The 25,102-nt window shown below is 51.5% G+C and overlaps 1 protein-coding gene and 3 non-coding genes across 4 annotated transcripts; all 4 read left to right on the plus strand.

The window, feature by feature from the left end:
* The first annotated feature begins 4,634 nt into the window (after nt 1–4,634).
* LOC141105496 (condensin complex subunit 1-like) lies at nt 4,635–13,217 on the plus strand. The gene is made up of 7 exons (XM_073595352.1): nt 4,635–4,651; nt 5,314–5,439; nt 6,952–7,027; nt 8,701–8,759; nt 9,760–9,941; nt 10,256–10,395; nt 13,064–13,217. The coding sequence occupies exons 2-7, from the start codon at nt 5,322–5,324 to the stop codon at nt 13,215–13,217; spliced, it is 729 nt and encodes a 242-aa protein (XP_073451453.1). The 5' UTR covers nt 4,635–4,651; nt 5,314–5,321.
* On the plus strand, nt 7,074–7,382 carry LOC141107006 (small nucleolar RNA U85). Its single transcript, XR_012235771.1, has one exon. It is a non-coding gene; the product is annotated as a small nucleolar RNA U85 (small nucleolar RNA).
* LOC141107011 (small nucleolar RNA U85) lies at nt 8,911–9,224 on the plus strand. Its single transcript, XR_012235776.1, has one exon. It is a non-coding gene; the product is annotated as a small nucleolar RNA U85 (small nucleolar RNA).
* Nucleotides 12,662–12,968, plus strand: LOC141107007 (small nucleolar RNA U85). The gene has a single exon (XR_012235772.1). It is a non-coding gene; the product is annotated as a small nucleolar RNA U85 (small nucleolar RNA).
* Nucleotides 13,218–25,102: the final 11,885 nt, after the last annotated feature.

Raw genomic sequence — 25,102 nt, forward strand, 5'->3', positions numbered from 1 at the left:
TGAGTGATGTACGGGGGGGGGGAGGGGAAGGGTTCCCGGTGAGTGATGTACGGGGAGGGGGAAGGGTTCCCGGTGAGTGATGTACGGGGGGGGGGAGGGGAAGGGTTCCCGGTGAGTGATGTACGGGGGGGGGGGGAAGGGTTCCCGGTGAGTGATGTACGGGGGGGGAGGGGAAGGGTTCCCGGTGAGTGATGTACGGGGGGGAGGGGGAAGGGTTCCCGGTGAGTGATGTACGGGGGGGGGAGGGGAAGGGTTCCCGGTGAGTGATGTACGGGGGGGGGGGGAAGGGTTCCCGGTGAGTGATGTACGGGGGGGGGGGGGGAAGGGTTCCCGGTGAGTGATGTACGGGGGGGGGAGGGGGAAGGGTTCCCGGTGAGTGATGTACGGGGGGGGGGGAGGGGAAGGGTTCCCGGTGAGTGATGTACGGGGGGGGGGGAGGGGAAGGGTTCCCGGTGAGTGATGTACGGGGGGGGGGGAGGGGAAGGGTTCCCGGTGAGTGATGTACGGGGGGGGGGGAAGGGTTCCCGGTGAGTGATGTACGGGGGGGGGAGGGGGAAGGGTTCCCGGTGAGTGATGTACGGGGGGGGGGGGAAGGGTTCCCGGTGAGTGATGTACGGGGGGGGGGAGGGGGAAGGGTTCCCGGTGAGTGATGTACGGGGGGGGAGGAAGGGTTCCCGGTGAGTGATGTACGGGGGGGGGGAGGGGAAGGGTTCCCGGTGAGTGATGTACGGGGAGGGGGAAGGGTTCCCGGTGAGTGATGTACGGGGGGGGGAGGGGGAAGGGTTCCCGGTGAGTGATGTACGGGGGGGGGGAGGGGGAAGGGTTCCCGGTGAGTGATGTACGGGGGGGGGAGGGGGAAGGGTTCCCGGTGAGTGATGTACGGGGGGGGGGAGGGGGAAGGGTTCCCGGTGAGTGATGGGGGGGGGGGAGGGGGAAGGGTTCCCGGTGAGTGATGTACGGGGGGGGAGGGGGAAGGGTTCCCGGTGAGTGATGTACGGGGGGGGGGAGGGGGAAGGGTTCCCGGTGAGTGATGGGGGGGGGAGGGGGAAGGGTTCCCGGTGAGTGATGTACGGGGGGGGGGAGGGGAAGGGTTCCCGGTGAGTGATGGGGGGGGGGGAGGGGGAAGGGTTCCCGGTGAGTGATGGGGGGGGGGGAGGGGAAGGGTTCCCGGTGAGTGATGGGGGGGGGGAGGGGGAAGGGTTCCCGGTGAGTGATGGGGGGGGGGGAGGGGGAAGGGTTCCCGGTGAGTGATGTACGGGGGGGGGAGGGGAAGGGTTCCCGGTGAGTGATGTACGGGGGGGGGGGAGGGGGAAGGGTTCCCGGTGAGTGATGTACGGGGGGGGAAGGGTTCCCGGTGAGTGATGTACGGGGGGGAGGGGAAGGGTTCCCGGTGAGTGATGTAGGGGGAAGGGTTCCCGGTGAGTGATGTAGGGGGAAGGGTTCCCGGTGAGTGATGTACGGGGGGGGGAGGGGGAAGGGTTCCCGGTGAGTGATGTACGGGGGGGGGGGAGGGGAAGGGTTCCCGGTGAGTGATGTACGGGGGGGGGGAGGGGGAAGGGTTCCCGGTGAGTGATGTACGGGGGGGGGGGAGGGGAAGGGTTCCCGGTGAGTGATGTACGGGGGGGGGAGGGGGAAGGGTTCCCGGTGAGTGATGTACGGGGGGGGGGGGGAAGGGTTCCCGGTGAGTGATGTACGGGGGGGGGGGGGGGGGGAAGGGTTCCCGGTGAGTGATGTACGGGGGGGGGAGGGGAAGGGTTCCCGGTGAGTGATGTACGGGGGGGGGGGGGGAAGGGTTCCCGGTGAGTGATGTACGGGGGGGGGGGGGGAAGGGTTCCCGGTGAGTGATGTACGGGGGGGGGGGGGAAGGGTTCCCGGTGAGTGATGTACGGGGGGGGGAGGGGGAAGGGTTCCCGGTGAGTGATGTACGGGGGGGGGAGGGGGAAGGGTTCCCGGTGAGTGATGTACAGGGGGGGGAGGAGGAAGGGTTCCCGGTGAGTGATGTACAGGGGGGGGAGGGGGAAGGGTTCCCGGTGAGTGATGTACAGGGGGGGAGGGGAAGGGTTCCCGGTGAGTGATGTACGGGGGGGGAGGGGAAGGGTTCCCGGTGAGTGATGTAGGGGGAAGGGTTCCCGGTGAGTGTACCGGGGGGGGAGGGGAAGGGTTCCCGGTGAGTGATGTACGGGGGGGGGGAGGGGGAAGGGTTCCCGGTGAGTGATGTACGGGGGGGGGGAGGGGGAAGGGTTCCCGGTGAGTGATGTACGGGGGGGGGGGGGGGGAAGGGTTCCCGGTGAGTGATGTAGGGGAGGAGGAAGGGTTCCCGGTGAGTGATGTACGGGGGGGGGAGGGGAAGGGTTCCCGGTGAGTGATGTACGGGGGGGGAGGGGGAAGGGTTCCCAGTGAGTGATGTACGGGGGGGGAGGGGGAAGGGTTCCCAGTGAGTGATGTACGGGGGGGGGGGGAGGGGAAGGGTTCCCGGTGAGTGATGTACGGGGGGGGAGGGGGAAGGGTTCCCGGTGAGTGATGTACGGGGGGGGGGGGAGGGGGAAGGGTTCCCGGTGAGTGATGTACGGGGGGGGGGAGGGGGAAGGGTTCCCGGTGAGTGATGTACGGGGGGGGGGGGGGAGGGGGAAGGGTTCCCGGTGAGTGATGTACGGGGGGGGGAAGGGTTCCCGGTGAGTGATGTACGGGGGGGGGGGAGGGGAAGGGTTCCCGGTGAGTGATGTACGGGGGGGGGAAGGGTTCCCGGTGAGTGATGTACGGGGGGGGGAGGGGGAAGGGTTCCCGGTGAGTGATGTACGGGGGGGGGGAGGGGGAAGGGTTCCCGGTGAGTGATGTACGGGGGGGGAGGGGGAAGGGTTCCCGGTGAGTGATGTACGGGGGGGGGGGGAGGGGGAAGGGTTCCCGGTGAGTGATGTACGGGGGGGGGGGAAGGGTTCCCGGTGAGTGATGTACGGGGGGGGGAGGGGGAAGGGTTCCCGGTGAGTGATGTACGGGGGGGGGGGAAGGGTTCCCGGTGAGTGATGTACGGGGGGGGGAGGGGAAGGGTTCCCGGTGAGTGATGTACGGGGAGGGGGAAGGGTTCCCGGTGAGTGATGTACGGGGGGGGGAGGGGAAGGGTTCCCGGTGAGTGATGTACGGGGGGGGAGGGGAAGGGTTCCCGGTGAGTGATGTACGGGGGGGGGAGGGGAAGGGGTTCCCGGTGAGTGATGTACGGGGGGGGGAAGGGTTCCCGGTGAGTGATGTACGGGGGGGGGGGAGGGGAAGGGTTCCCGGTGAGTGATGTACGGGGGGGGGGAAGGGTTCCCGGTGAGTGATGTACGGGGGGGGGGGGAGGGGAAGGGTTCCCGGTGAGTGATGTACGGGGGGGGGGGAAGGGTTCCCGGTGAGTGATGTACGGGGGGGGGAGGGGAAGGGTTCCCGGTGAGTGATGTACGGGGGGGGGGAGGGGGAAGGGTTCCCGGTGAGTGATGTACGGGGGGGGGGAGGGGGAAGGGTTCCCGGTGAGTGATGTACGGGGGGGGGGAGGGGGAAGGGTTCCCGGTGAGTGATGTACGGGGGGGGGAGGGGAAGGGTTCCCGGTGAGTGATGTACGGGGGGGGGGAGGGGGAAGGGTTCCCGGTGAGTGATGTACGGGGGGGGGGAGGGGGAAGGGTTCCCGGTGAGTGATGTACGGGGGGGGGGGAGGGGGAAGGGTTCCCGGTGAGTGATGTACGGGAGGGGGAAGGGTTCCCGGTGAGTGATGTACGGGAGGGGGAAGGGTTCCCGGTGAGTGATGTACGGGGGGGGAGGGGGAAGGGTTCCCGGTGAGTGATGTACGGGGGGGAGGAGGGGGAAGGGTTCCCGGTGAGTGATGTACGGGGGGGGAGGGGGAAGGGTTCCCGGTGAGTGATGTACGGGGGGGGGGGGGAAGGGTTCCCGGTGAGTGATGTACGGGGGGGGGGGAAGGGTTCCCGGTGAGTGATGTACGGGGGGGGGAGGGGAAGGGTTCCCGGTGAGTGATGTACGGGGGGGGGAGGGGAAGGGTTCCCGGTGAGTGATGTACGGGGGGGGGGAGGGGGAAGGGTTCCCGGTGAGTGATGTACGGGGGGGGGGAGGGGGAAGGGTTCCCGGTGAGTGATGTACGGGGGGGGGGAGGGGGAAGGGTTCCCGGTGAGTGATGTACGGGGGGGGAGGGGGAAGGGTTCCCGGTGAGTGATGTACGGGGGGGGGGAGGGGGAAGGGTTCCCGGTGAGTGATGTACGGGGGGGGGGGGAGGGGGAAGGGTTCCCGGTGAGTGATGTACGGGGGGGGGGGGGGGGGGAAGGGTTCCCGGTGAGTGATGTACGGGGGGGGAGGGGGAAGGGTTCCCGGTGAGTGATGTACGGGGAGGGGGAAGGGTTCCCGGTGAGTGATGTACGGGGGGGGAGGGGGAAGGGTTCCCGGTGAGTGATGTACGGGGGGGGGAGGGGGAAGGGTTCCCGGTGAGTGATGTACGGGGGGGGGAGGGGGAAGGGTTCCCGGTGAGTGATGTACGGGGGGGGGAGGGGGAAGGGTTCCCGGTGAGTGATGTACGGGGGGGGGAGGGGGAAGGGTTCCCGGTGAGTGATGTACGGGGGGGGAGGGGGAAGGGTTCCCGGTGAGTGATGTACCGGGGGAGGGGGAAGGGTTCCCGGTGAGTGATGTACCGGGGGAGGGGTGAGTTTACATTGGGGGGTGTAGAGGGGGGATGGGTGAGTGTACATTGGGGTGTAGCGGGGGTTGAGTGTGCATTGGGGGGTTAGGGAGGGGTCAGTGTACATTGGGGGGTGGGGTGGGGGAGGGGTCAGTGTACAGTGGGGGGAGGGGTCAGTGTACAGTGGGGGGAGGGGTCAGTGTACAGTGGGGGGGGAGGGGTGAGTACATTGGGGGGTGGGGGAGGGGTGAGTGTACATTGGGGTGTAGCGGGGGTTGAGTGTACATTGGGTGTGGGGGGGAGGGGGTCAGTGTACAGTGGGGGAGGGGTCAGTGTACAGTGGGGGGGAGGGGTGAGTGTACATTGGGGGGTGGGGGGGGAGGGGTGAGTGTACATTGGGTGTGGGGGGGAGGGGTCAGTGTACATTGGGGGAGGGGTCAGTGTACAGTGGGGGGTGGGGGAGGGGTCAGTGTACAGTGGGGGAGGGGTCAGTGTACATTGGGGGGTGGGGGTGAGGGGTCAGTGTACAGTGGGGGGGAGGGGTCAGTGTACAGTGGGGGGGAGGGGTGAGTGTACATTGGGGGAGGGGAGATGAACTCCTCTGTAGAAGTGAAGAATGTCTTCATAGAGAAATGTAACATTTTCCTTCCATTCTATTGCAGGTCCCGTCATGTCTGTACAGTTCTCCGTCCCTCTGGCCTTCAGAGACCTCCTGAAGAGTGGTGGGGTGGGGCAGTATGTGGTCCAGGAGGTCCAGCCTGTGCGGCAGCTGCCGTCCCAGCTTAGCGGTGAGGACCCCCCCCCGATACATTGTGTTCCCCCCCCCCCACACACACACACACACACACACACACACACACACGTGATCCGTGCCCTCCTCTACCCCCTTCGTGCCCCTTTGTATAGTGAATGGCAGAACACCATATACAGTATAATATATAATGTGTTGCGAATGGTTTGCCGGGATTATAGGTGAAGTGATCAGGCAGCTCACAATTCTGTTTCTCCTGAAAGTGATACAAGTGGCTGTTTAGCTGCTGGATCGCTTTTATAAGCAGTGGGAGGGGAGATCCCGACCTCTAGCCGGTGAGCTTGGGGAAACGATCCGATCATTCATACAGCCGACCGTAGAAGTGAAGATCATCTCTGATCACCTCTATGATACAGGAGGACTGGAGCCACGTCATGACATCACTTCCAGTTGAGGGCGGAAGTACACTTTTTTTTTTTTTTTTTTTTTAATTTTAGTTTGCGTAAGATCTTTGTGTGTTTTGTGCTCCCCTCTTTTGCTTTGAAAGGTAGAGGAGAGATCTCCATAAAGAGGACCTGTCATCTCTTATTTCTATTACATGATCTCCATAAAGAGGACCTGTCATCTCTTATTTCTATTACATGATCTCCATAAAGAGGACCTGTCATCTCTTATTTCTATTACATGAGATCTCCATAAAGAGGACCTGTCATCTCTTATTTCTATTACATGAGATCTCTCCATAAAGAGGACCTGTCATCTCTTATTTCTATTACATGAGATCTCCATAAAGAGGACCTGTCATCTCTTATTTCTATTACATGAGATCTCCATAAAGAGGACCTGTCATCTCTTATTTCTATTACATGAGATCTCTCCATAAAGAGGACCTGTCATCTCTTATTTCTATTACATGAGATCTCTCCATAAAGAGGACCTGTCATCTCTTATTTCTATTACATGAGATCTCCATAAAGAGGACCTGTCATCTCTTATTTCTATTACATGAGATCTCCATAAAGAGGACCTGTCATCTCTTATTTCTATTACATGAGATCTCCATAAAGAGGACCTGTCATCTCTTATTTCTATTACATGAGATCTCCATAAAGAGGACCTGTCATCTCTTATTTCTATTACATGAGATATCTTCATTCCTTGTTTTAGGAAGAAAAGTGATATAAATAAAGGCGCCCCTATCCCTCTGTGTTTTTGCGCAGAAGGAAAAGCATACTTGGGTCACATGTGTAAATGGGGATCTCACCACACATGTAAGGCATTGTTGGATCGAGAGCGATAATTCTAGCGCTAGATCTCCTCTGTAACTCTAAACATGTTACCTGAGAATTCTTTTTAAAGCGTCACCTATGAAGATTTTCAAGTATCAGTTTGTTGCCCTTCCTTGAGTGTGTGGAATTTTATTGGAAGTAGAAGAGAAGTTCAGGAATGTTTTCTCCTCTATGTAGATTTAGATGATTTATTTTATGTATTCCGGAATTTTGCTTTTGTGTTTTTAATTCACTACTTTTTTTTTTTTTTTCCCTTTCAGCTTATAAAGTGTCTCTCCGCTCTCAGGGTCCGCAGTGCGTCCTTCAGCACTTTGATGCGCTGTACAGCATGCTATAGTAAGTATCTCCTCCAACTTTCTGCAGGAAGGCGTCTTCCTCCCCAGCCACATGATGAGTCCAAGGCGAATGTGACTCCTCCTTCCTCTGGGTGTGGTCTCTGCCCGTGGCCCCTCCCCGGTCTGTAATCTTGGTGGCTGTGGAGAAGTAACTCACTGCCATTGTAAGGCCGGACCTACAGCAGCTTAATGGCGGGTCTGTCTCGTCCAATCCTGCTCTCCGAAGTCAGAGTGTGCAGATTCCGAGGGGGACCTACAGACTGTGCCGGTGACCGGGGGGGGGCAGGGCAGAGCTCATCACTCACTGACAGATAACGGGGGAGATGTGAGCTCATGTCTTTGGTAATCTGATGGAAATCCACAACTTCTCTATTTTATAGACTTTGGGTGAAGGACCACCTTGGGGGAATCCTCTATTTACTAAGACAAGCTTTATAGATAAAACTGAAGGTGGTCTTCTAATCTGATGGCGTCAGAAATCCATGGCGGTATTTTATGGACTTTCTGGATGTAGAACCGCTCCAGTGAATTCTTTCTTCTTTCTTCTTTCTTCTTCCTTCTTCCTTCTTCCTTCTTCCTTCTTCCTTCTTCCTTCTTCCTTCTTCCTTCCTTCTTCCTTCTTCCTTCTTCCTTCTTCCTTCTTCCTTCTTCCTTCCTTCTTCCTTCTTCCTTCTTCCTTCTTCCTTCTTCCTTCCTTCTTCTTTCTTCCTTCCCGATATACCAAGCGTTTGTACGAGTATCGGCACTTGTGCAAATGCTCCAATGCTTGATCCGATACTTGTTCTGGGCCAGGCATCCTCAGTGTAGCAGGGGGCGCAGCTGATCAGTGCAGAGACGGGGGCAGTTACAAGCACTGATCCCCCCCCCCCCCCCTATAGCCTTTCAATAAAGATGCTGACAGCTGCTTCTCCTCCTCTCCCTCCCACGGCTGTCAGCTGCTTTACTAAAAGGCTATACGGGGGGGGGGGGGGATCAGTGCTTGTAACAGCCCCATCGCATCACCGATCACCACCGACTGTCCTTTGTGCTCCTCCCTGGGTTTTTCTCTGGTTAATGGTGTCCTCCGGTCGTCGTCCTGTCTCTCCCCCGAATCTGTCAGGATGTAGAGCGGAGAAAGGAGTCAGTAATGTAATTTACTGGCTCCTTCCTTTTCTGAATGCAGTCGATGATGATCACTGACTGTCCATTCGTAACTGAGCATCGTAAACTGTTTCCTCTGCTTCAGTTTATGAATGGAGAGAAGCCTCTGTCTCCTCTCCATTCATCTTCAGTTCAGCTGAGGCCGCAGAGAAAGGGACTGGGGAATCTGTGTCCTCAGTCCCTTTCCCTCAAAGAGGAGATCTCTCCCCAATAACCCCCCCCCAACAGGGCTGATAGATGTTAAATTGTAAAAATAATACTGATGCCATCCACTCACCCACCCCAAAAAAAGCATTGTGAAAAAGAAACGGACAGTCCACGCCTCATCAGTGCCACCTATCGGTGCTGCAATTTAGTGCCGCTGTCACATGATATAAATAAAAGTATCGGCGAGTACTTTGAAGAAAAGTATCAGTACTTGTACTTTAAAAAAAAGACATTGGTGCATCCCTAGTGTTTACTGTAAGGCTAGGGGGGGGGGGGGGATTTTATACTTTGGTGTTTATCCTATTCTGACTTCCTATTTTCTTCCAGCCATTTTCGCACCATTGATGCCTCTATGAAAGAAGATTTGCTGGAGCTCCTTGTGAAAGGTAGGTCTCTCCTCTTACTGGAGGTGTTCTGTTATCAAATGTCTCTTATCGTGATTCCCTTTACCACCAAGCTTGTTATGTAATTGTGTAGAGAATATAATCCTCGTAGGCAAGGATAATATCTGCAAAAGCTCTTTAAATAATTTCTCCAGCCACATGATGAGTCCAAGGCGAATGTGACTCCTCCTTCCTCTGGGTGTGGTCTCTGCCTGTGGCCCCTCCCCCCGGTCTGTAATCTTGGTGGTTGCGGAGAAGTAACTCGCTGCCACTGTAAGGCCGGACCTACAGCAGCTTAATGGCGGGTCTGTCTCGTCCAATCATGCCCTCCGAAGTCAGAGTGTGCAGATTCCGAGGGGGACCTACAGACTGTGCCGGTGACCAGCAGGGGGCAGGGCAGAGCTCATCACTCACTGACAGAGATAACGGGGCGAGATGTGAGCTCATGTCTTTGGTAATCTGATGGCAAGCTGGAAATCCACAACTTCTCCATTTTATAATCTTTGGGTGTAGGACCACCTTGGGGAAATCCTCTCTATTTACTAAAGAACCAAGATGCTTTCTATGTAGACACTTGCAGCATATAATCATGTTGAGGTCACCTGTCCATGACTGTTCTGAAATCTAGCTTTCTTGTAACCTAATATATTGTAGACTCATGTAGACCAGGGGTCTCCAAACTTCCTAAACAAAGGGCCAGTTCTCTGTCCTCAAGACTGTAGAGGGTCCAGACTGGCCATTGGAAGTAGAAATTTTCCTGGTGTCAGTGGGAGTATAAACCATACATCTCTGGTTGGGTGGGCAGGGAGGGTGCCCTGCAGATAAAGGCAAAGGGCCACAGTTTGGAGACTAATCTAGGCAGACACAAATTCCTTTTGCCGGATTGTAATGACTACATTGGCTGGTAAGAGGGGTAGAGACCATGTGAACGGGTCTTTTTATTCCAGACATGTGATTAGAGTTCCTTGTTCATGCCTAAATCTTCCATCCCATCTTCTTCCAGCCACTTCCCAGCATGCCGCTGAGCTCCCTGCAGTCCTGGAAGATCTGTCGCTGTCTCAGGCGGATAAGAACACTCAGCTCAATACTCTGAAGATGAATTGCTTTCTCCTCGTACATTTGGTTGAGGCCTTTGAGGTGGAGACTTACAAAGCGGCGTTGGGGAATGTGGAGCCCAGTGGTAAGGTAAGAGGCTTGCCCAGTCTATGGCAGTTCAGTGTGGGGGTGTTCTAAAGGAAACCGGTTGTGGAAACACAGAGGCGACCATTACTGACCTTCTGCAGCTGCTTGTTGCCTGACTGTCTTGTTGGCTCTACTGGCTTTTAATGATTGGGAAGGACAGTCGGCGTACCAGCAAGCCAATCATGAACCGGTAATACAGCTGAGAAAAGTCCTTACCAGCAAACCACCTCTGGGTCAGACATTATCAGGAGTTTCTCACCAGGGGCATCCCTTGTATTTCTCTGACAGCCTTACTTTTAATGTTTCTTTGCTCTCAGGGAAGGAAGGCAAAGTCCAAAGCTGACGGCTTCCTTTGGGAAACGGAGCGAGAAAATGTCCTGCAGACCATCACACACCTTCTCCAACTAGACATCCGGAGACTATGGAGCATGTCGCTGATTGAGGAGGAGTTTATCAGGTCCGTCCCTTTTTATTCGTGGGATGGGGGGGTTTATGTATCCTAGTTAAACACGGGTTGATTTGCTAAAACTAGAATGCAAAATCTGGTGCTGTTCACTGCAGCCAATCGGCTTCCAGGTTTTTTTTTTTTTTTTTTGGTTTTTCCAAGCCTAAAGTGGAGCTCCACCCAAAAGGTAAGTTGTGCTTTGAGGCCTTCATCAGCCCCCTTGGCATATTTTTTTGCAGTGGAGGGGTGCCTACTGAGTTTTGGCGCTGGGGAGGCAAGTCCATGTGAAGGGGTAAGTTGATTACATCACGGCGGTGTGTGTTAGAAGTCAGCAGATACAGTTTTTGTAGCTATTGACTGTTCCTCTTTGATTGAACAAGCTGATTGGCCCCCATGCACAGCTGCACCAGATTCTGCGCACTCCAGTTTTTAGTAAGTCAACCCCACAGTTACTAACCACATGTTACGGAAGAGATCTGGGGTATCTACATCTTTGCACTTAGAAGTCATTAAAAAAAATATGTAAAGGCTAGGTTCCCCTTAAAGCAGTGGTTCTCAACCTGGGGGGGGTCGGGACCCCCTCGGGGGTCGAATGACAATTTGCCAGGGGTCACCGAATCCTGAGCTGTTCTTGAAGCCCATGCTGCTCTTCCAGCCTTTTCGTGGCCGCCCAGCTGGGGTGTTCCTGGAGCCCGCGACCACCCACTCAGCCTCTTCGCACCGCCCATTCAGTTCACGGCATGGCTGGAGGGCAGAGACTAGAGGTCAGCTGATTGGTGAGGAATGTGAAGTGGGAGGGGCTGGAGGAGACCCTATCTCTTGATTTTGGCAAAGGTGTCACTGCTACGAGACACCACAAAGTCAGGGACACAGTGAGTAACACTACCTGGGATTAGAGATGACAAAAGTTCCCCACTACAGTTCTCAGATCAGCAGATGACCTTCATCAAGATCACCTAAATAGACTGATCAGAGCACTGACACTGGTCCCAACTCCCCCCAGCACTGCCACTCATCCCATTACCCCCCACCAAGGAGTAAGAGAAGGAATAAAAATAGAGTACATGGAAGGGAGAGGAAAAGAGGGGAAGGAACAAAAAAGGAGAGAGAGAGAATAGGAGAACAAGAAAGACGGCTAGAGAGAGGGATGGGGGGAAAAAAAAAAAAATTTAGGATAGAGAGATAAAAGGGAAAGACAGGTGAACAAAGAGGAGTGTTACATCCTAAAATGTACCATAAGGGGTTCTAATGCCGTACAAGTGGAAGGGACTCGGGGAGCGCTAAATGTCCATTAGGGGCTCAAATGACTTGTCTTGCCTTGTGTGCTGACACCCCACGCTACGAAAATAATTTTACTGTTAGAGGTCACCACAACTTGGGAAATTTTATCGAGGGACAACAGCACTAGTAAGGTTGAGAACCACTGCCTTAGAGGGAAAACCAAAAGTATAATGCACATGTTTTTGCAAAAAGTGCAATTTTTTTTTTTTTGTAGCCTGCAAAGCATTACACTTCCAATCAGTGGATGGGTGTGTTTAATGTTGGGCTGCTGCAAAATCTTCATCCAACACTCTTCCCCTACTTCTGTACACGCTGTCAGCCGCAGAGCCGGAGGAAGATTCAATGGACTGGGTGCTCTGATTACCACATTTACAGTCCATTGAGATCTACAAGACTGTCTGCCGCAGCAGCAGACTGGACTTGTAGTTCATTCTTTCACAGATCCCCCTGTAAACGAGTGACGTGACTGCAGTCAGAGCCCAGCACAGGCGTGCCGATTTTAAATGCCACAGCTGCTGTCAGGGGAGGGTGCGGGGCATTTGCACCATGCTGCAGGTTACACCCTAAATATGGTTGTATCATAGGTGCAAAAGTTGAACTTTGGCCGGCTGTATACGGAGCAAATCAAATACTCAGTTTGAGTCTCGGCCAGATGAACCAACTCACATTGTGTATGGCCGGCTTTCCCTCTTTTATGGCAGAGGGATGTCCCTCCAAATTGCTGGTAAGAAGAAAGATTTGATCATTTGGGTTCACTGACCATTTAGCACAGTGACCGTTGTGTAGGGTGCAAATGCCTGCCATGTTTTGTTTGTAATGAGTGACCCTCGGCTCTCCAGCGGACACTTAAAAGCGGGCATGTGTGCTGTATGCAGATCTTGCATTGGGTGCCCAGTCAGAGCGCTGGCACTGCATCACCCAATATGTCGCCTCTGTTAGCGGTGTATGGTGGGCTATGGATTAACCATTTTAAAGTGACCTGCTTTTAACCTATTCTGCCGTGTGATGACACAAAAAGGCAAATGTGACTCCTCCTTCCTCTGGGTGTGGTCTCTGCCCGTGGCCCCCGGTCTGTAATCTTGGTGGCTGTGGAGAAGTAACTCGCTGCCGCTGTAAGGCCAGACCTACAGCAGTTTAATCGGGGGTCTGTCTCATCCAATCCTGCCCTCCGAAGTCAGAGTGTGCAGAGACTGAGGGGACCTACAGGAAGTGCGGGGACCAATAAGGGGGCAGGGTGGAGGTCATCACCCACCAATGGGTGAAGGGGAGATGTGAGCACATATATCTTTGGTAATCTGATGGCAAAATTTATGACATCAGCTAGAAATCTGAGTGAAATGATTTGCCTTTCATCTATCTGACCTGTTTGGGGTGTGTTTTTGTTTTTTTTTCTCCTCAGCATGGTAACCGGCTGCTGCTACAAGATGATGGAAAATCCGAGTATAGGAGCTCTGAAGAACAAGCCGCTGTGGGAGGCGTTATCGCACCTCCTGGGAGTGGCTGTAAAACGCTCCAATGATACGCTGAGTAAGTACAGGAAATGTGATGCTTAAAGAGCAAGTAAACCCTGATGGGTTTTACTTCCTCTTTTGCTCCCTGCAAATTAAAAGCATAATGGGCTAGTATGCAATGCATACTAGCCCATTATGTGACACTTGCCTGCAAACTAAGCCCGCACTGTCCCTTATGCAGGCTGCGTCCACCTTCACCCCTCTTCCTTTTGGGGCCGCAGACTCTGGCTCTGACTGGCCAAAGCCGCGTGACGTTTGTCCCGCGCGTGTGCTATCAGTCACGGCACACGCTGGGGAAGAAACGACATGGGGGTCCTTTTCGTCACAGCGCATGCGCCGACGACAACATCGGCGTACTACCACTACTACACGCTCGTTTAGGAGATGTTTCCACTACCTATAGGTAAGAGTGAAAAAAAGTTTGTAACTACTTCCCGCCCGAACTATATCCAAAAGACTGCTACAGGCTTACTTTGCTGGGAGGGGCGTCCATGGACGTCCTGTAATTGCACTGCCTGCGCTCTGCGTCCTTCATTGATCACCGATTGGGGGTAAAGACCAGTCGCAGCAGCCCTTTACCACATGATTAGCTGTGTCCAATGACAGCTGATCGCGACGTGAACACAAACCAGTAATTGGTATTTCTTTCCTCACGCTGACAGCAATGAGGAGGGGAGAAGAGGCGCTAACCGGGTACAATGTTCAGTGTGGTCCCATCAGTGCCCACCAGTGCCACCTCATCAGTGTCTCCTACCTGTTATAAAATTTTGCAAACTATGACTTTTTTTTTTTTTTCCCAACACTTTTTTTTTTTGGTCTTTTTCGTTTAGCAAAAACCACAAAGGTGATTAACCGCTCCTATTCCCCCCCCCCGGCCATATAGCAATATGACGTCAGCAAAGTGCTTTAGTTATTCTGATCGGACGTGATCGGGATAACCAGCTGGGACGCGCAGCATGGCGATCGGAGGTGCTGTGTCCGTCTGACACACTGCAACTCCGATTGTGGTATGGGGCCTCTGAGGTTTTTTGTCACGCGATCAATCACAGCTGATCATCGCGTGAGCCAGGAAGTGTCTGTGAATGGCTTTCCTCGGTTCACGCTGACAGTCGATCGGTGGCTCTCCCTGTCGGGGGGGGGGGGGGGTCTGCACTAATAATCAGCACATTGATTATCAGTGCAGCCCCCATCAGAGGTGCCCCGCAACGCCTGTCAGTGACCATAAGTGCCAATCAGTTCCCTTCAGATGCTACTCAGTAATGCCGCCTATCAGTGCCCTTCAGTCTTTTTTTTGTGTTTTTCAAAATGTATTCTTTGTTTAGTGCAAAAAATTCAAACCACAGAGGTGATCAAATGCCACCAAAAGAAAGCTCTATTTGTGAGAAGAAAATTTTAAAAATTTAGTGTAAGTACAGTGTTGCATGATTGTGTAATTGTCATTCAAAGTGCGACAGCGCTGAATTTGTCCTGGCAGGAAGGGGGGGGGGGGCGGGGGGGGGGGCGGGGAAGTGCCTGTTATTGAAGTGGTTACATACCACCAAAAGAGCTCTATTTGTGTGTGTGTGTGTGGTTAATAAAGTCATCTGGGTACAGTGTTTTATGACCCCACAATTGTCATTCAAAGTGTGATAACTTGCCAATTTCTGCTGTGGTAAGCAGACCTGGAATGGGTAGCCCTGAAAGGCTGTAGGTGTTTTACCGTCATGCATTCTATACACAACGGTAAAAAAAACCTGTGTGCAGCGGCCCCTGAGCTCCCTCTCAACCCACTGATGGGCACAAGAGCTGAGCTTCTTCCAGGTCTCTTATTTCTCATTGGCTGAAGTAGTAGTGTAAGCCATTGGCTCCTGCTACTGTCAATCACAGCCAGTGAGCCAATTGGTAGAGAGCAGGGGGTGGCAGAGGCGCTGCTTTCTCTTATAAGACTCAGAGCTGAGGGAGAACCGAGTCTCCTGGTACTGTTAGACCTCAGTGCAGCATTCGATACAGTAGACCACAATACTTTACTTGTCCGCCTCTCAGAAGTTGCAGGAGCTACAGATTCTGCCCTAAAATGGTTTACATCCTTCTTAGAGAATCGCTCCCAGACAGTGAAACTAGGAGCATTCACCTCGGAATCTCGGGCAGTCTCCTGTGGAGTCCCTCAGGGCTCACCCTTGTCACCAGTGCTATTTAACATCTACATCCGCCCACTCCTCCAATATCATCAGAAAAACCGACCTCAGCTTCCACTCATACGCAGACGACACCCAACTCTACCTCCGCATCAACGGACAAAAAGATCTTCAACAGCAATTACAGAAATGCCTCACTTTAATAGATGACTGGATGACCAGTAGCTCCCTTAAACTCAACGGATCAAAAACCGAACTTCTTCTCCTGCAAGCCAACAAAAATTCCAAAACTAAGACCCCGTGGACACCTCCCTCCATCCTCGGACAGACCATCTCTCCAAGCACCAAAGCCAAGAGTCTCGGAGTTATCTTTGACTCAGGAATGACAATGGATGCACAAATAGGATCAGTGGTGAGCGGATCCCACCATCTCCTCTGCCTGCTTCACAGACTCATCCCCTTCATCCCAGAAGAAGACAAAGCGGCAGTTTTGGGAACAATCATCAATTCCCGACTCGACTACGCAAACTCGCTCTACGTAGGACTACCACAATATCAGCTTGCGTCGCTTCCAACTCATCCAAAACACGGCGGCAAGACTGTTAACAGGAAAAAAGCCCTGGGAATCCATCTCCCATCCCTAAAGAGCCTACACTGGCTAACTGTGAAGAATCGGATCACATTCAAGACCCTCTGCCTCACCCACAAATGTATACAAGGAAATGCTCCGCTATATCTCCGGGAGAAAATAAAACACTACACACCGAATCGCAGTCTTCGATCAGCCAACCAAAACCTCCTCATCATTCCCAAATTCCACTACAAAGCAAAGGGAGAACGAAGATTTGCAGTCCAAGGACCTCGACTATGGAATGCTCTCCCAACCAACCTCCGCATGGAAGAAAACCACCAGGCCTTCAGGAAAATACTTAAGACCTTCCTTTTCTAGCAGCGGACTACAGAGAATACATCTAACGCCTTGAGGCGATTCAGTTCGCATTTGCCGTGCTTTACAAATCACTCATTCATTCAGAGCATGGCTCAGGAGAGGGCGTGTCCCCAGAGCAAGCGACTGGCTATTGGTGGGGCACTGGCTAACACAGACACAGCGCATTTTTGAACAGGGGGGAAAAAACAGGGCACCTGTTGGCGAGGGAGCAGCAACCAACGAGTACTATTGCCCATATTAGGGCTGAAGATGAGACTCTGGTAAATGATCCGGTTGCCATCAATGCCTGTTTTGCGTCATACTACAAATCTCTGTACTCCTCTAAGGCAGGCTACTCTGAGAGGGAGCTGGACTCCTTCCTTGACCAACTCGCCTTCCCTACACTTAGTGAAGAGGCCCAAGACCACTTAGACAGACCCATCTCTGTAGAAGAGGTGAAACAGGCCATAGGTGAACTTCAGGCAGGGAAGACTCTGGGCTCGGATGGCCTTCCCCCCCTGAATTTTACAAACAACACGGGAAACAATTAATACCCAGAGTGCACGAGATGATCATGGGGACCCTGAAGGACTCCACCCTCCCGCCATCTATGGCAGAGGCAATCAGTGGTCATTCCTAAGCCAGGCAAGGATCCTGATCTTTGCACCTCTTACCGTCCCATCTCCCTACTTAATGCAGACGCCAAGATACTTACCAAGATTTTAGCTAAAAGACTTAATGAAGTCGTACATACTTTGATTCATGAAGACCAAACTGGTTTTATGCCGGGTAAGGGGACAGACATTAATCTTCGTAGACTGTACACGGTTATAGGTGCTAAGGAATGTTTGACAGAATTCGACGCAGTGGCCTCCCTGGATGCTGAGAAAGCATTAGATTCCGTGGAATGGAGTTATCTGTGGGAGGTCCTGCGTCGATTTGGTCTTGGCCCTAAATTTATATCCTGGGTGCAAACCCTCTATAAATCTCCGCGGGCCAGAGTGCGTACGGGGATGACAATATCGCCACCCTTCTATCTGCATAGAGGTACCGGACAGGGCTGCCCATTTTCCCCTGCCCTTTTCGCCCTGGCCATAGAGCCGATGGCAATTCTCCTTCGATCCTCTCCTTTAGTTAACAGTATCATGATGGGCTCGGTACACGGAAAAATATCCCTATATGCAGATGACACCCTACTATACCTTAAGAATACCAATGACTCTCTGGGGGCTGCCTTGTCTCTTATCAATATTTTTGGGGGGTTCTCTGGCATCTGCATTAACTGAAGTAAATCGGTACACCCAGGGGAAGCCTCGATACCAGCCAACACTCCCTTTTAAAAAAAAAAAAAAAAAAAGTCTCACAATTTAGATATTTAGGGATAGAGATACAGACTTGACAGTTTATTCCTCTTAACTTGTCCCCCATAATGTCTATGCTGACTCAGAGATGCGCTATTTGGAAAACGCTACCCCTGACCCCAGTATGTAGAGTCAACCTGATTTAAGATGTCCATATTGCCTAAATGTCTCTACATTTTTAGACAGACACCGGTACACATACCAAATACACTTTTTTTTTTTTTTTTTTTTTTTTTTTTTTAACTTGACACCATAATCGCTGCATTTGTCTGGAATAGTAGCATACCTAAAATTTCCAAAACTACTCTGCAGCTACCTCTTTCGCTTGGGGGACTTGCTCTACCATGTTAAAGTAATACTGGGCTGCGGTGCTGGTCACCCTGCGTTGGTGGCTGTCTGAGGAGCCAGCGAACCCTGCCCCCACCCTGGAGGCGGCTTTGCTGGGCTCCTACTCAGAACTGAGAAATCTGATTCATGGAGGGCCCAGATCTAACCCTAATGTTACTCCCTCGATGAAGACCACCCTGAAGGTTTGAGAAAATGTTAGAGGCAGGATCAGGGGTGTGGACAGCTGACCGTCCCCCCCCGCACACCGTTGTGGGGGAACCCGCGTTTGCCACACTTTCAAACTATCCCGGATCCGGCGATATAGGCCCGCTATGGAATAACCACCGTGGCGGACATAGTGTCGCAGGATGGCCTACTTCCCTTTGACATTTTAAAGCAGCAAAAAGGGCTACCCAACATGTTCTTCAGATACTTGCAACTACGGCACGCGTATCACTCCCAGTTCCTCACGCCACCAGTGCTTGGAACCACTGGGATTGAACGGTTACTGAGCGAGGAAGGTGAAAAGAGAATCTTATCTAATTTATACACGGCTCTAGCAGGTCTGGACACTTCTAAGGTCTCGCAATTGTTCTCGGTCTGGCAGACAGATATACCCCTGTTGGCTGATGATGATGATGATTGGGAGGAGGGTATTCAGCAATATCTCCCTCTGATATCTGCCAGAGACAGATTCATTCAACTAAAATTCTTGCACAGGGCCTACTTCTTCCCTCAGTGTTTAGCCAAAATATACTCCACTAATAATTAGGGGTGCAACAGATCAAAAATCTCACGGATCGGATCGATCCTCGGATCAGAGTCACGGATCGGATCATTTTCGGATCAGCAAAAAAAAAAAAAAAAAAACACACAAATCTTGTTACACCCACCGGAGTTTTAGATTTGAAAGCTATTTTCAACACAAAACCGAGCTTATATGTATAAATACAGTATTTGTGCATATAAGCTCGGTTTTGTGTTGAAAATAGCTTTGAAATCTAAAACTCTGGTGGGTGTAACAAGATGTCCGCTTGCCCCCTTCTCACTCTATCATTATTGTACTGTGCAGGAGTGTGGGGTGTAGCAAGATGGCGACGAAACATCACTTCCTGTCGAGACAGCGGCCGCTTCTGGGTGTACCAAGATGGCCGGAGCTAGGCCGAAGCCGCGGCCTTACCTATGGCTGAGGCCGCAGAGTGCTCCGCGGGTGTGCCGATCCGCGGAGAGTGATCCGTACAGATCGGCAACGATCCGTTGCACCCCTACTAATAATCTGGTGTGTACCAAATGTACAGCAGAGGAGGGCCCCTTCTTCCATGTGGTTTGGTCATGCCGAGATATAGAGATATAGAGATATAGATATAGATAGAGATATATATATATATATATATATATATATATATATATATATATATATATATATATATATATATATATATATATATATATATATATATATATATATATATACTTATACTTTCTGGAAAGGGGTAATTAATGCGATAAATCGAGTTGGCAAACTAAAAGTTCCCTGTGACCCGATACCCCTGCTGCTTGGAATGGTAGACACATTGGATGCTCCCCGGGCTAAAAAGCTGTTTATATTTTACGCAGCTTTCTATGCCAGGAAGGCGATTTTGTTACATTGGAAGGGTTCTGTTCCCTCATCAATAAGTCTCTCTGGAAAACCTCATTAATAATGACCTTCCGATGTATAAGTTAACATATCTTGGTCGTAATTGCCCTAAGAAATTCGAAAAAATTTGGGACCCCTGGGTATGTGAGGAGCACCTGGCCTTAGAATAGGGAATCAATTGTCAGGAACAACAACCTTCAACTTGACGCTGTAATAGTGATGACACTGACCTTAAACACGCTAAAAACCATGAAATGGTTACACTGCCTACTATATCATGACATTTCACTACACTGATATTCCCCCCCCCCCCCCCCTTTCTCCTGTCCGCACTGGGACCCTTCCTGGAACAACACCCCATGCCACTTTACCGAACTCCGTATGTGCCCATGCGAAGGACGGTGACTCCCACTTATAAATCTATAGTGCCTAATCATAACGTGGGTGATGTTGATGCTGTCGTTCTACCCCTCAAGAAGTGATGCTATTGTTGTAGAGTGAAAGTAATCAGACTATTATCTATTCATCTATCTATTCCCCCCACCATCATCCCCCTGGATTCACTCCTAATGATTATATAAGGGATTTAATGTTGGATATGTAACCTCTACCTCAATGTATATTGTACACTATGACCACTGCACACTGTTTCGATTGTTTATTCTTTATGCTTTTATTCAATAAAAAACTTTGTTAAAAAAAAAAAAGTTTAAGGTTGGCATGATGAAAAGTGGGTGTGTCTGTTTCCCTGACAATCATTCGGATTAGTTGCATTTGCTGCCTTTCTCTTTAGGCTCGGTTCACACATGGGCGGCACGACTTGCAGGTCGCCTCAGCGAGGCGACCTGCAAACGACTGCGGGGCGACTTGCGAGACGACTTCTGCATAGAAGTCTATGCAAGTCGCCCCAAGTCGCCCCCAAAGTAATACAGGAACCTTTTTCTAAGTCGGAGCGACTTGCGTCGCTCCAATTAGAACGGTTCCATAGCACAGAACGGGAGGCGACTTGTCAGGCGACTAGGTCGCCTGACAAGTCGCCCCAGTGTGAACCGAGCCTTACAGCTCGTGTTTTATCCTTGTGATCCCTGTGATTGGTTCACAACGTACAGAGCATCTCTGACTCTCTCCCATTTGTCTTGTTTTTTTTTCCCTATGATCTGCATTCATTTTCACAGACTTTATGAGCATGTGTGGCACAGTTCTGGGCGTTGCACACAAGGACACGGGTACAGTGCTTTGTAGTCTCGTTTTATTTGTTACAGGTACTTTTTTTTTTAATAGTGCTGTCCATTTGCACTGCGCTGTAAGTATGGTATGTATATCGGTCTCTGCCCTCAAGGAGCTTACACTTCAGACGTGAGCCATCTAACTTCTCAGCATGCCTCTGGCATGTGGGAGGAAATCTGAGTACCCAGAGGAAACCCAGGCAATTGGGATTTAAACCAACGACCCCAGTGCTGGTAGGCGGAAGTGCTAGCCCCTGTGCAAACATTTCCTTCTGCAAATATTGTGTGTTCACACTTGTTTACTCCCCCCCCCCCCCCTTGGCAGTCAGAAGAGGAAGTAAACACAGTGGCTCTCACATTGGCCACCATGAGCCGCCCATCGACCCGGAACTGAGAGACCCAGGTCCTGATTGTTAGTACAAGATGCGGGGGCTCTCATCGAGAGCCCAATCTCTGTCCCAGCACAAAGAGGAATGCATATATGTGGCCCCACAGATAAGGGCCTACTTTCCTGAGGCCACATATATGCGTACGGTCAACAGGAAGGGGTTAGAGGATATAAAACCCATCAGGGTTTACTTCCTTTATCGGTCATCAACTCTGTCCTCAGGGCCCACTAAGGCTCCATTCACACTAGCGCGTTTTTTGATGCATTTTGCAGAAATGCATGGGAATTTTTTAACATGGGTTCCTATGGAACATGTTCACATCAATGCCTTTTTGTACCTCTGCATTTTTGGAAAGGGTCAGGGACTTTTTTTCATGCAAAATGCAGTGTTTTGCATGTGATAGAATTCAATGGACCAGCATCAAAAACCCAAGTGCAGCGTTTTTGGCTTTTAAAAAAAAAAAAACTGTATACAGTCTAAAAAAAACTGTAAAAAAAAACGCAAAACGCTGCTCAAAAACTTGGCAAGCATCACAAAACAAACCCCAAAAACGCTCAAAAGCAATATGCATAGATGTGAATCGAGCCTAACGGGCCAGGTTTTATGTATTACCTTGGGGGGAGATGCAGACTAGAATACAATCACTGAGCAGCAAATGATATCACCTGTGATGGATCTCAGTTATCTTGCAGACCTGGCCTGTTGGTGGGTCCTGAGGACAGGAGTCGATGATCACTGCTCTATATTCCTCTGCAAAGTAAAAGCGTAATGGGCTAGTATGCAAAGGAAGCCCAGCGATGTCCCTGCTGCTGGAAGCCTCCATCTTCACCCCTCTTCCTGCTGAGGCCGTAAACTCCCAGCTCTGTGACTGGCCGGAGCCGCTAGTCACGGCACACGCTGGGGAAGAAACGTCACAAGGGCCGTTTCTTCACTACGCATGCGCTGATGACATCGGCGCACTACAAGGTACATATAGGTAAGCCTTAGTATAGGCTTACCTATATGTTAAAAAAATAGGTCAGGGGTCCTTCAGTTCCCCCCCCCCCCCCCCCCCCCCCCCCCCCTTTTTTTTTCCTGCCTGTAAATCCCTTAGGGCTTGTTTACAAGTTGCTTCGGACAGGCTTTGTTAAAACTCTCTGAATGCCAGTCAAAGCTCCTGTCACTAAATACAATGGATATCTTACAGTCTTGTTTACACCTTGCTTTGGTGGGGCTTCAAGCACACTTTACCATGGACTTCTATGGAGGCTTTGAAGCTACATGGGGTATAATTTTTGAAGCCAAAGCAAGGTGTAAACAGGACTGTAAGCTAACCATTTTATTTAGTGACAGGAGCTTTGAATGACCTTCAGGGAGCTTTAACAAAGCCTGTCCGAACCCTTGTTGAAGCCAAAGCAAGTGTAAATGAGCCCTTATACAGCCCACTTCCTGTTTCCTGTCTGGTCATTAGCCTAGGCTTATGACATCATGCACAGCTCGCGCTCTCTCTCTCCTGAGTCTGCTAGGAGGGGCGGGGGGTGAGTCATAAGAGGGCCAATGAGAGCTGGAGGTGTGCCTCCTGTAAATCCAGGAAGTGAACAGGCAGCAGCTTCTGCTGCCCACAGTTATGATGGCTGCAGCCAGATTCAGTGGAGGGAGATTTCTGCAGCATGTTTGGCAAGTACAGAATCCCAGTATATATAAAATAATATGCAAAGTGGTTGGAGGGAAGCTTCAGAATGGCAAAGATGGTTTTTATTACAAATGAATGTAAGCAGACTGCAGTTCCTCTTTAGGCAACTTTTTAAACTGCACTCTAGCTTGAACTTTCAAGTGGTTTAATTTTAATCCGTTTTCTGATCAGTTACAACCCTGTAATTGTCACCTTTACTTAAAAATCTTGGTCTATATGTAAATGTGGATAAAAATGTAAAAGGCCGGTGAAATAAAGACGTTCTCGTCATCAGTGATTGTAAAGGTTCTCGTTATTTTTAACAAAAAACCAAACCTGCTATACTTCCCGGCTCTGTAATGGATCTGCACAGAGCAGCCCTGATTCTCCTCTTCTGGGGTCCCCCTTCTGTGCTTTTGGCCCCTCCAGCTTGCTATGGGGACACCTGAGACGCAGCTCCCTGTGTCCATTTACACAGAGCCTTGACATGGGCCCCAGCCGCTCTCCCCTCATTGGCCGGCTGACTTTGACAGCAGTGAGAGCCAATGGCGTGGCACTGCGGTCCCAGCCAATGAGGGAGAGTCCCAGGCAGCCAAGACACTGCTGGAACATCACTGGATCTAGATGGGGCTCAGGTAAGTATTGGGGGAGGGGCTGAGGGGGCTGCTGCACACAGAAGGCTTTTTTTCATCTTAATGCATAGAATGCATCTTCTGCCTTTTACAATCACTTTAATACTTTCATTGTACTTGTCAATAATGTTACCAGAATGATATTTTTCACTGTTTCATAGAGGCTGTTCTATAGTTTTCCATGAATGGATGAGGCGGACCTTTTCATTCACTTCCCCCTCCTCCATTCATAGCTTTTCATTAAAGTAGAACTATAGCCAAAAGCTTTTTCTTGGTAGAGTAAGAGAGGATTATAACCCCTGCAAGATTTCCTTTTGCCATCTGTGTGCCATTAACAAAATGTACCTTTTACTTCCTGTCCCATAGCCAAAACAGGAAGTGAGGAAATCTTTTGTTGGTGCGCATTCCCAATGGAATCCTTTTCCCCTCAATCGCTATTCTGGGGAAAACCCAAAATGTTGGCTTTGCTTCCACTTTTAAGGATTACAGCAAACCGGGGGGGGGGGGGGGGGGGGGGTCAGAGGTAAAAAAAGACCTCTAATGGGTATTCTAATCTCTCTTCACTCTATTCAAAACTAAGTTTTACGCCTTTTGTTGTACTTTAGAGCAGGGCTAAAAAGGTGGGCATAGTTGGCACAGACTGAGGAGTTCAACTATGACAGCTGGCACCAGCACAAGGGACACTTTAGATGAAATGCAAGGACCCTGTCTTGTTTTCCTTGTGCTGCCTTTTTTTTTTTTTTTTATTAAATACCCCTAGGCTAAAGCTAGCCATAGACAGGTCGGGTTCAAAGATCTGAACAGAAAAATTAATCGAATCTTCTATTCACACAAGCAATCGAATTATGTCAAATGGGGATGGCCGCACTCTAATCAAAATTTAGACTGTTCTTAACCAACCAGCCACATTTCCTTCCGTCCATGGCTAGCAGCCGGTCCCTACCCAACCAGCCAAATTTCCTTCCATCCATGGCCAGCAGCCGGTCCCTATCCAACCAGCCAAATTTCCTTCCATCCATGGCCAGCAGCTGGTCCCTATCCAACCAGCCAAATTTCCTTCCATCCATGGCCAGCAGCCGGTCCCTATCCAACCAGCCAAATTTACTTCCATCCATGGCCAGCAGCCGGTCCCTATCCAACCAGCCAAATTTCCTTCCATCCATGGCCAGCTGCCGGTCCCTACCCAACCAGCCAAATTTCCTTCCATCCATGGCCAGCAGCCCGTCCTTGCCCAACCAGCCAAATTTCCTTCCATCCATGGCCAGCAGCCCGTCCTTGCCCAACCAGCCAAATTTCCCTCCATCCATGGCCAGCAGCCGGTCCCTACCCAACCAGCCAAATTTACTTCCATCCATGGCTAGCAGCCCGGTCCCTACCCAACCAGCCAAATTTACTTCCATCCATGGCCAGCAGCCGGTCCCTATCCAACCAGCCAAATTTCCTTCCATCCATGGCCAGCTGCCTTTTCCACCCAACCAGCCAAATTTCCTTCCATCCATGGCCAGCTGCCTTTTCCACCCAACCAGCCAAATTTCCTTCCATCCATGGCCAGCAGCCGGTCCCTATCCAACCAGCCAAATTTCCTTCCATCCCATGACCAGCAGCTGCTCCTTAACCAGCCAAATGTTGTTCCATCTATGGCCAGCCTAAGTGGAATGTG

Source organism: Aquarana catesbeiana, linkage group LG08 (genome assembly GCF_042186555.1).
Source record: "Aquarana catesbeiana isolate 2022-GZ linkage group LG08, ASM4218655v1, whole genome shotgun sequence".
Classification (NCBI taxonomy): Eukaryota; Metazoa; Chordata; class Amphibia; order Anura; family Ranidae; genus Aquarana; species Aquarana catesbeiana.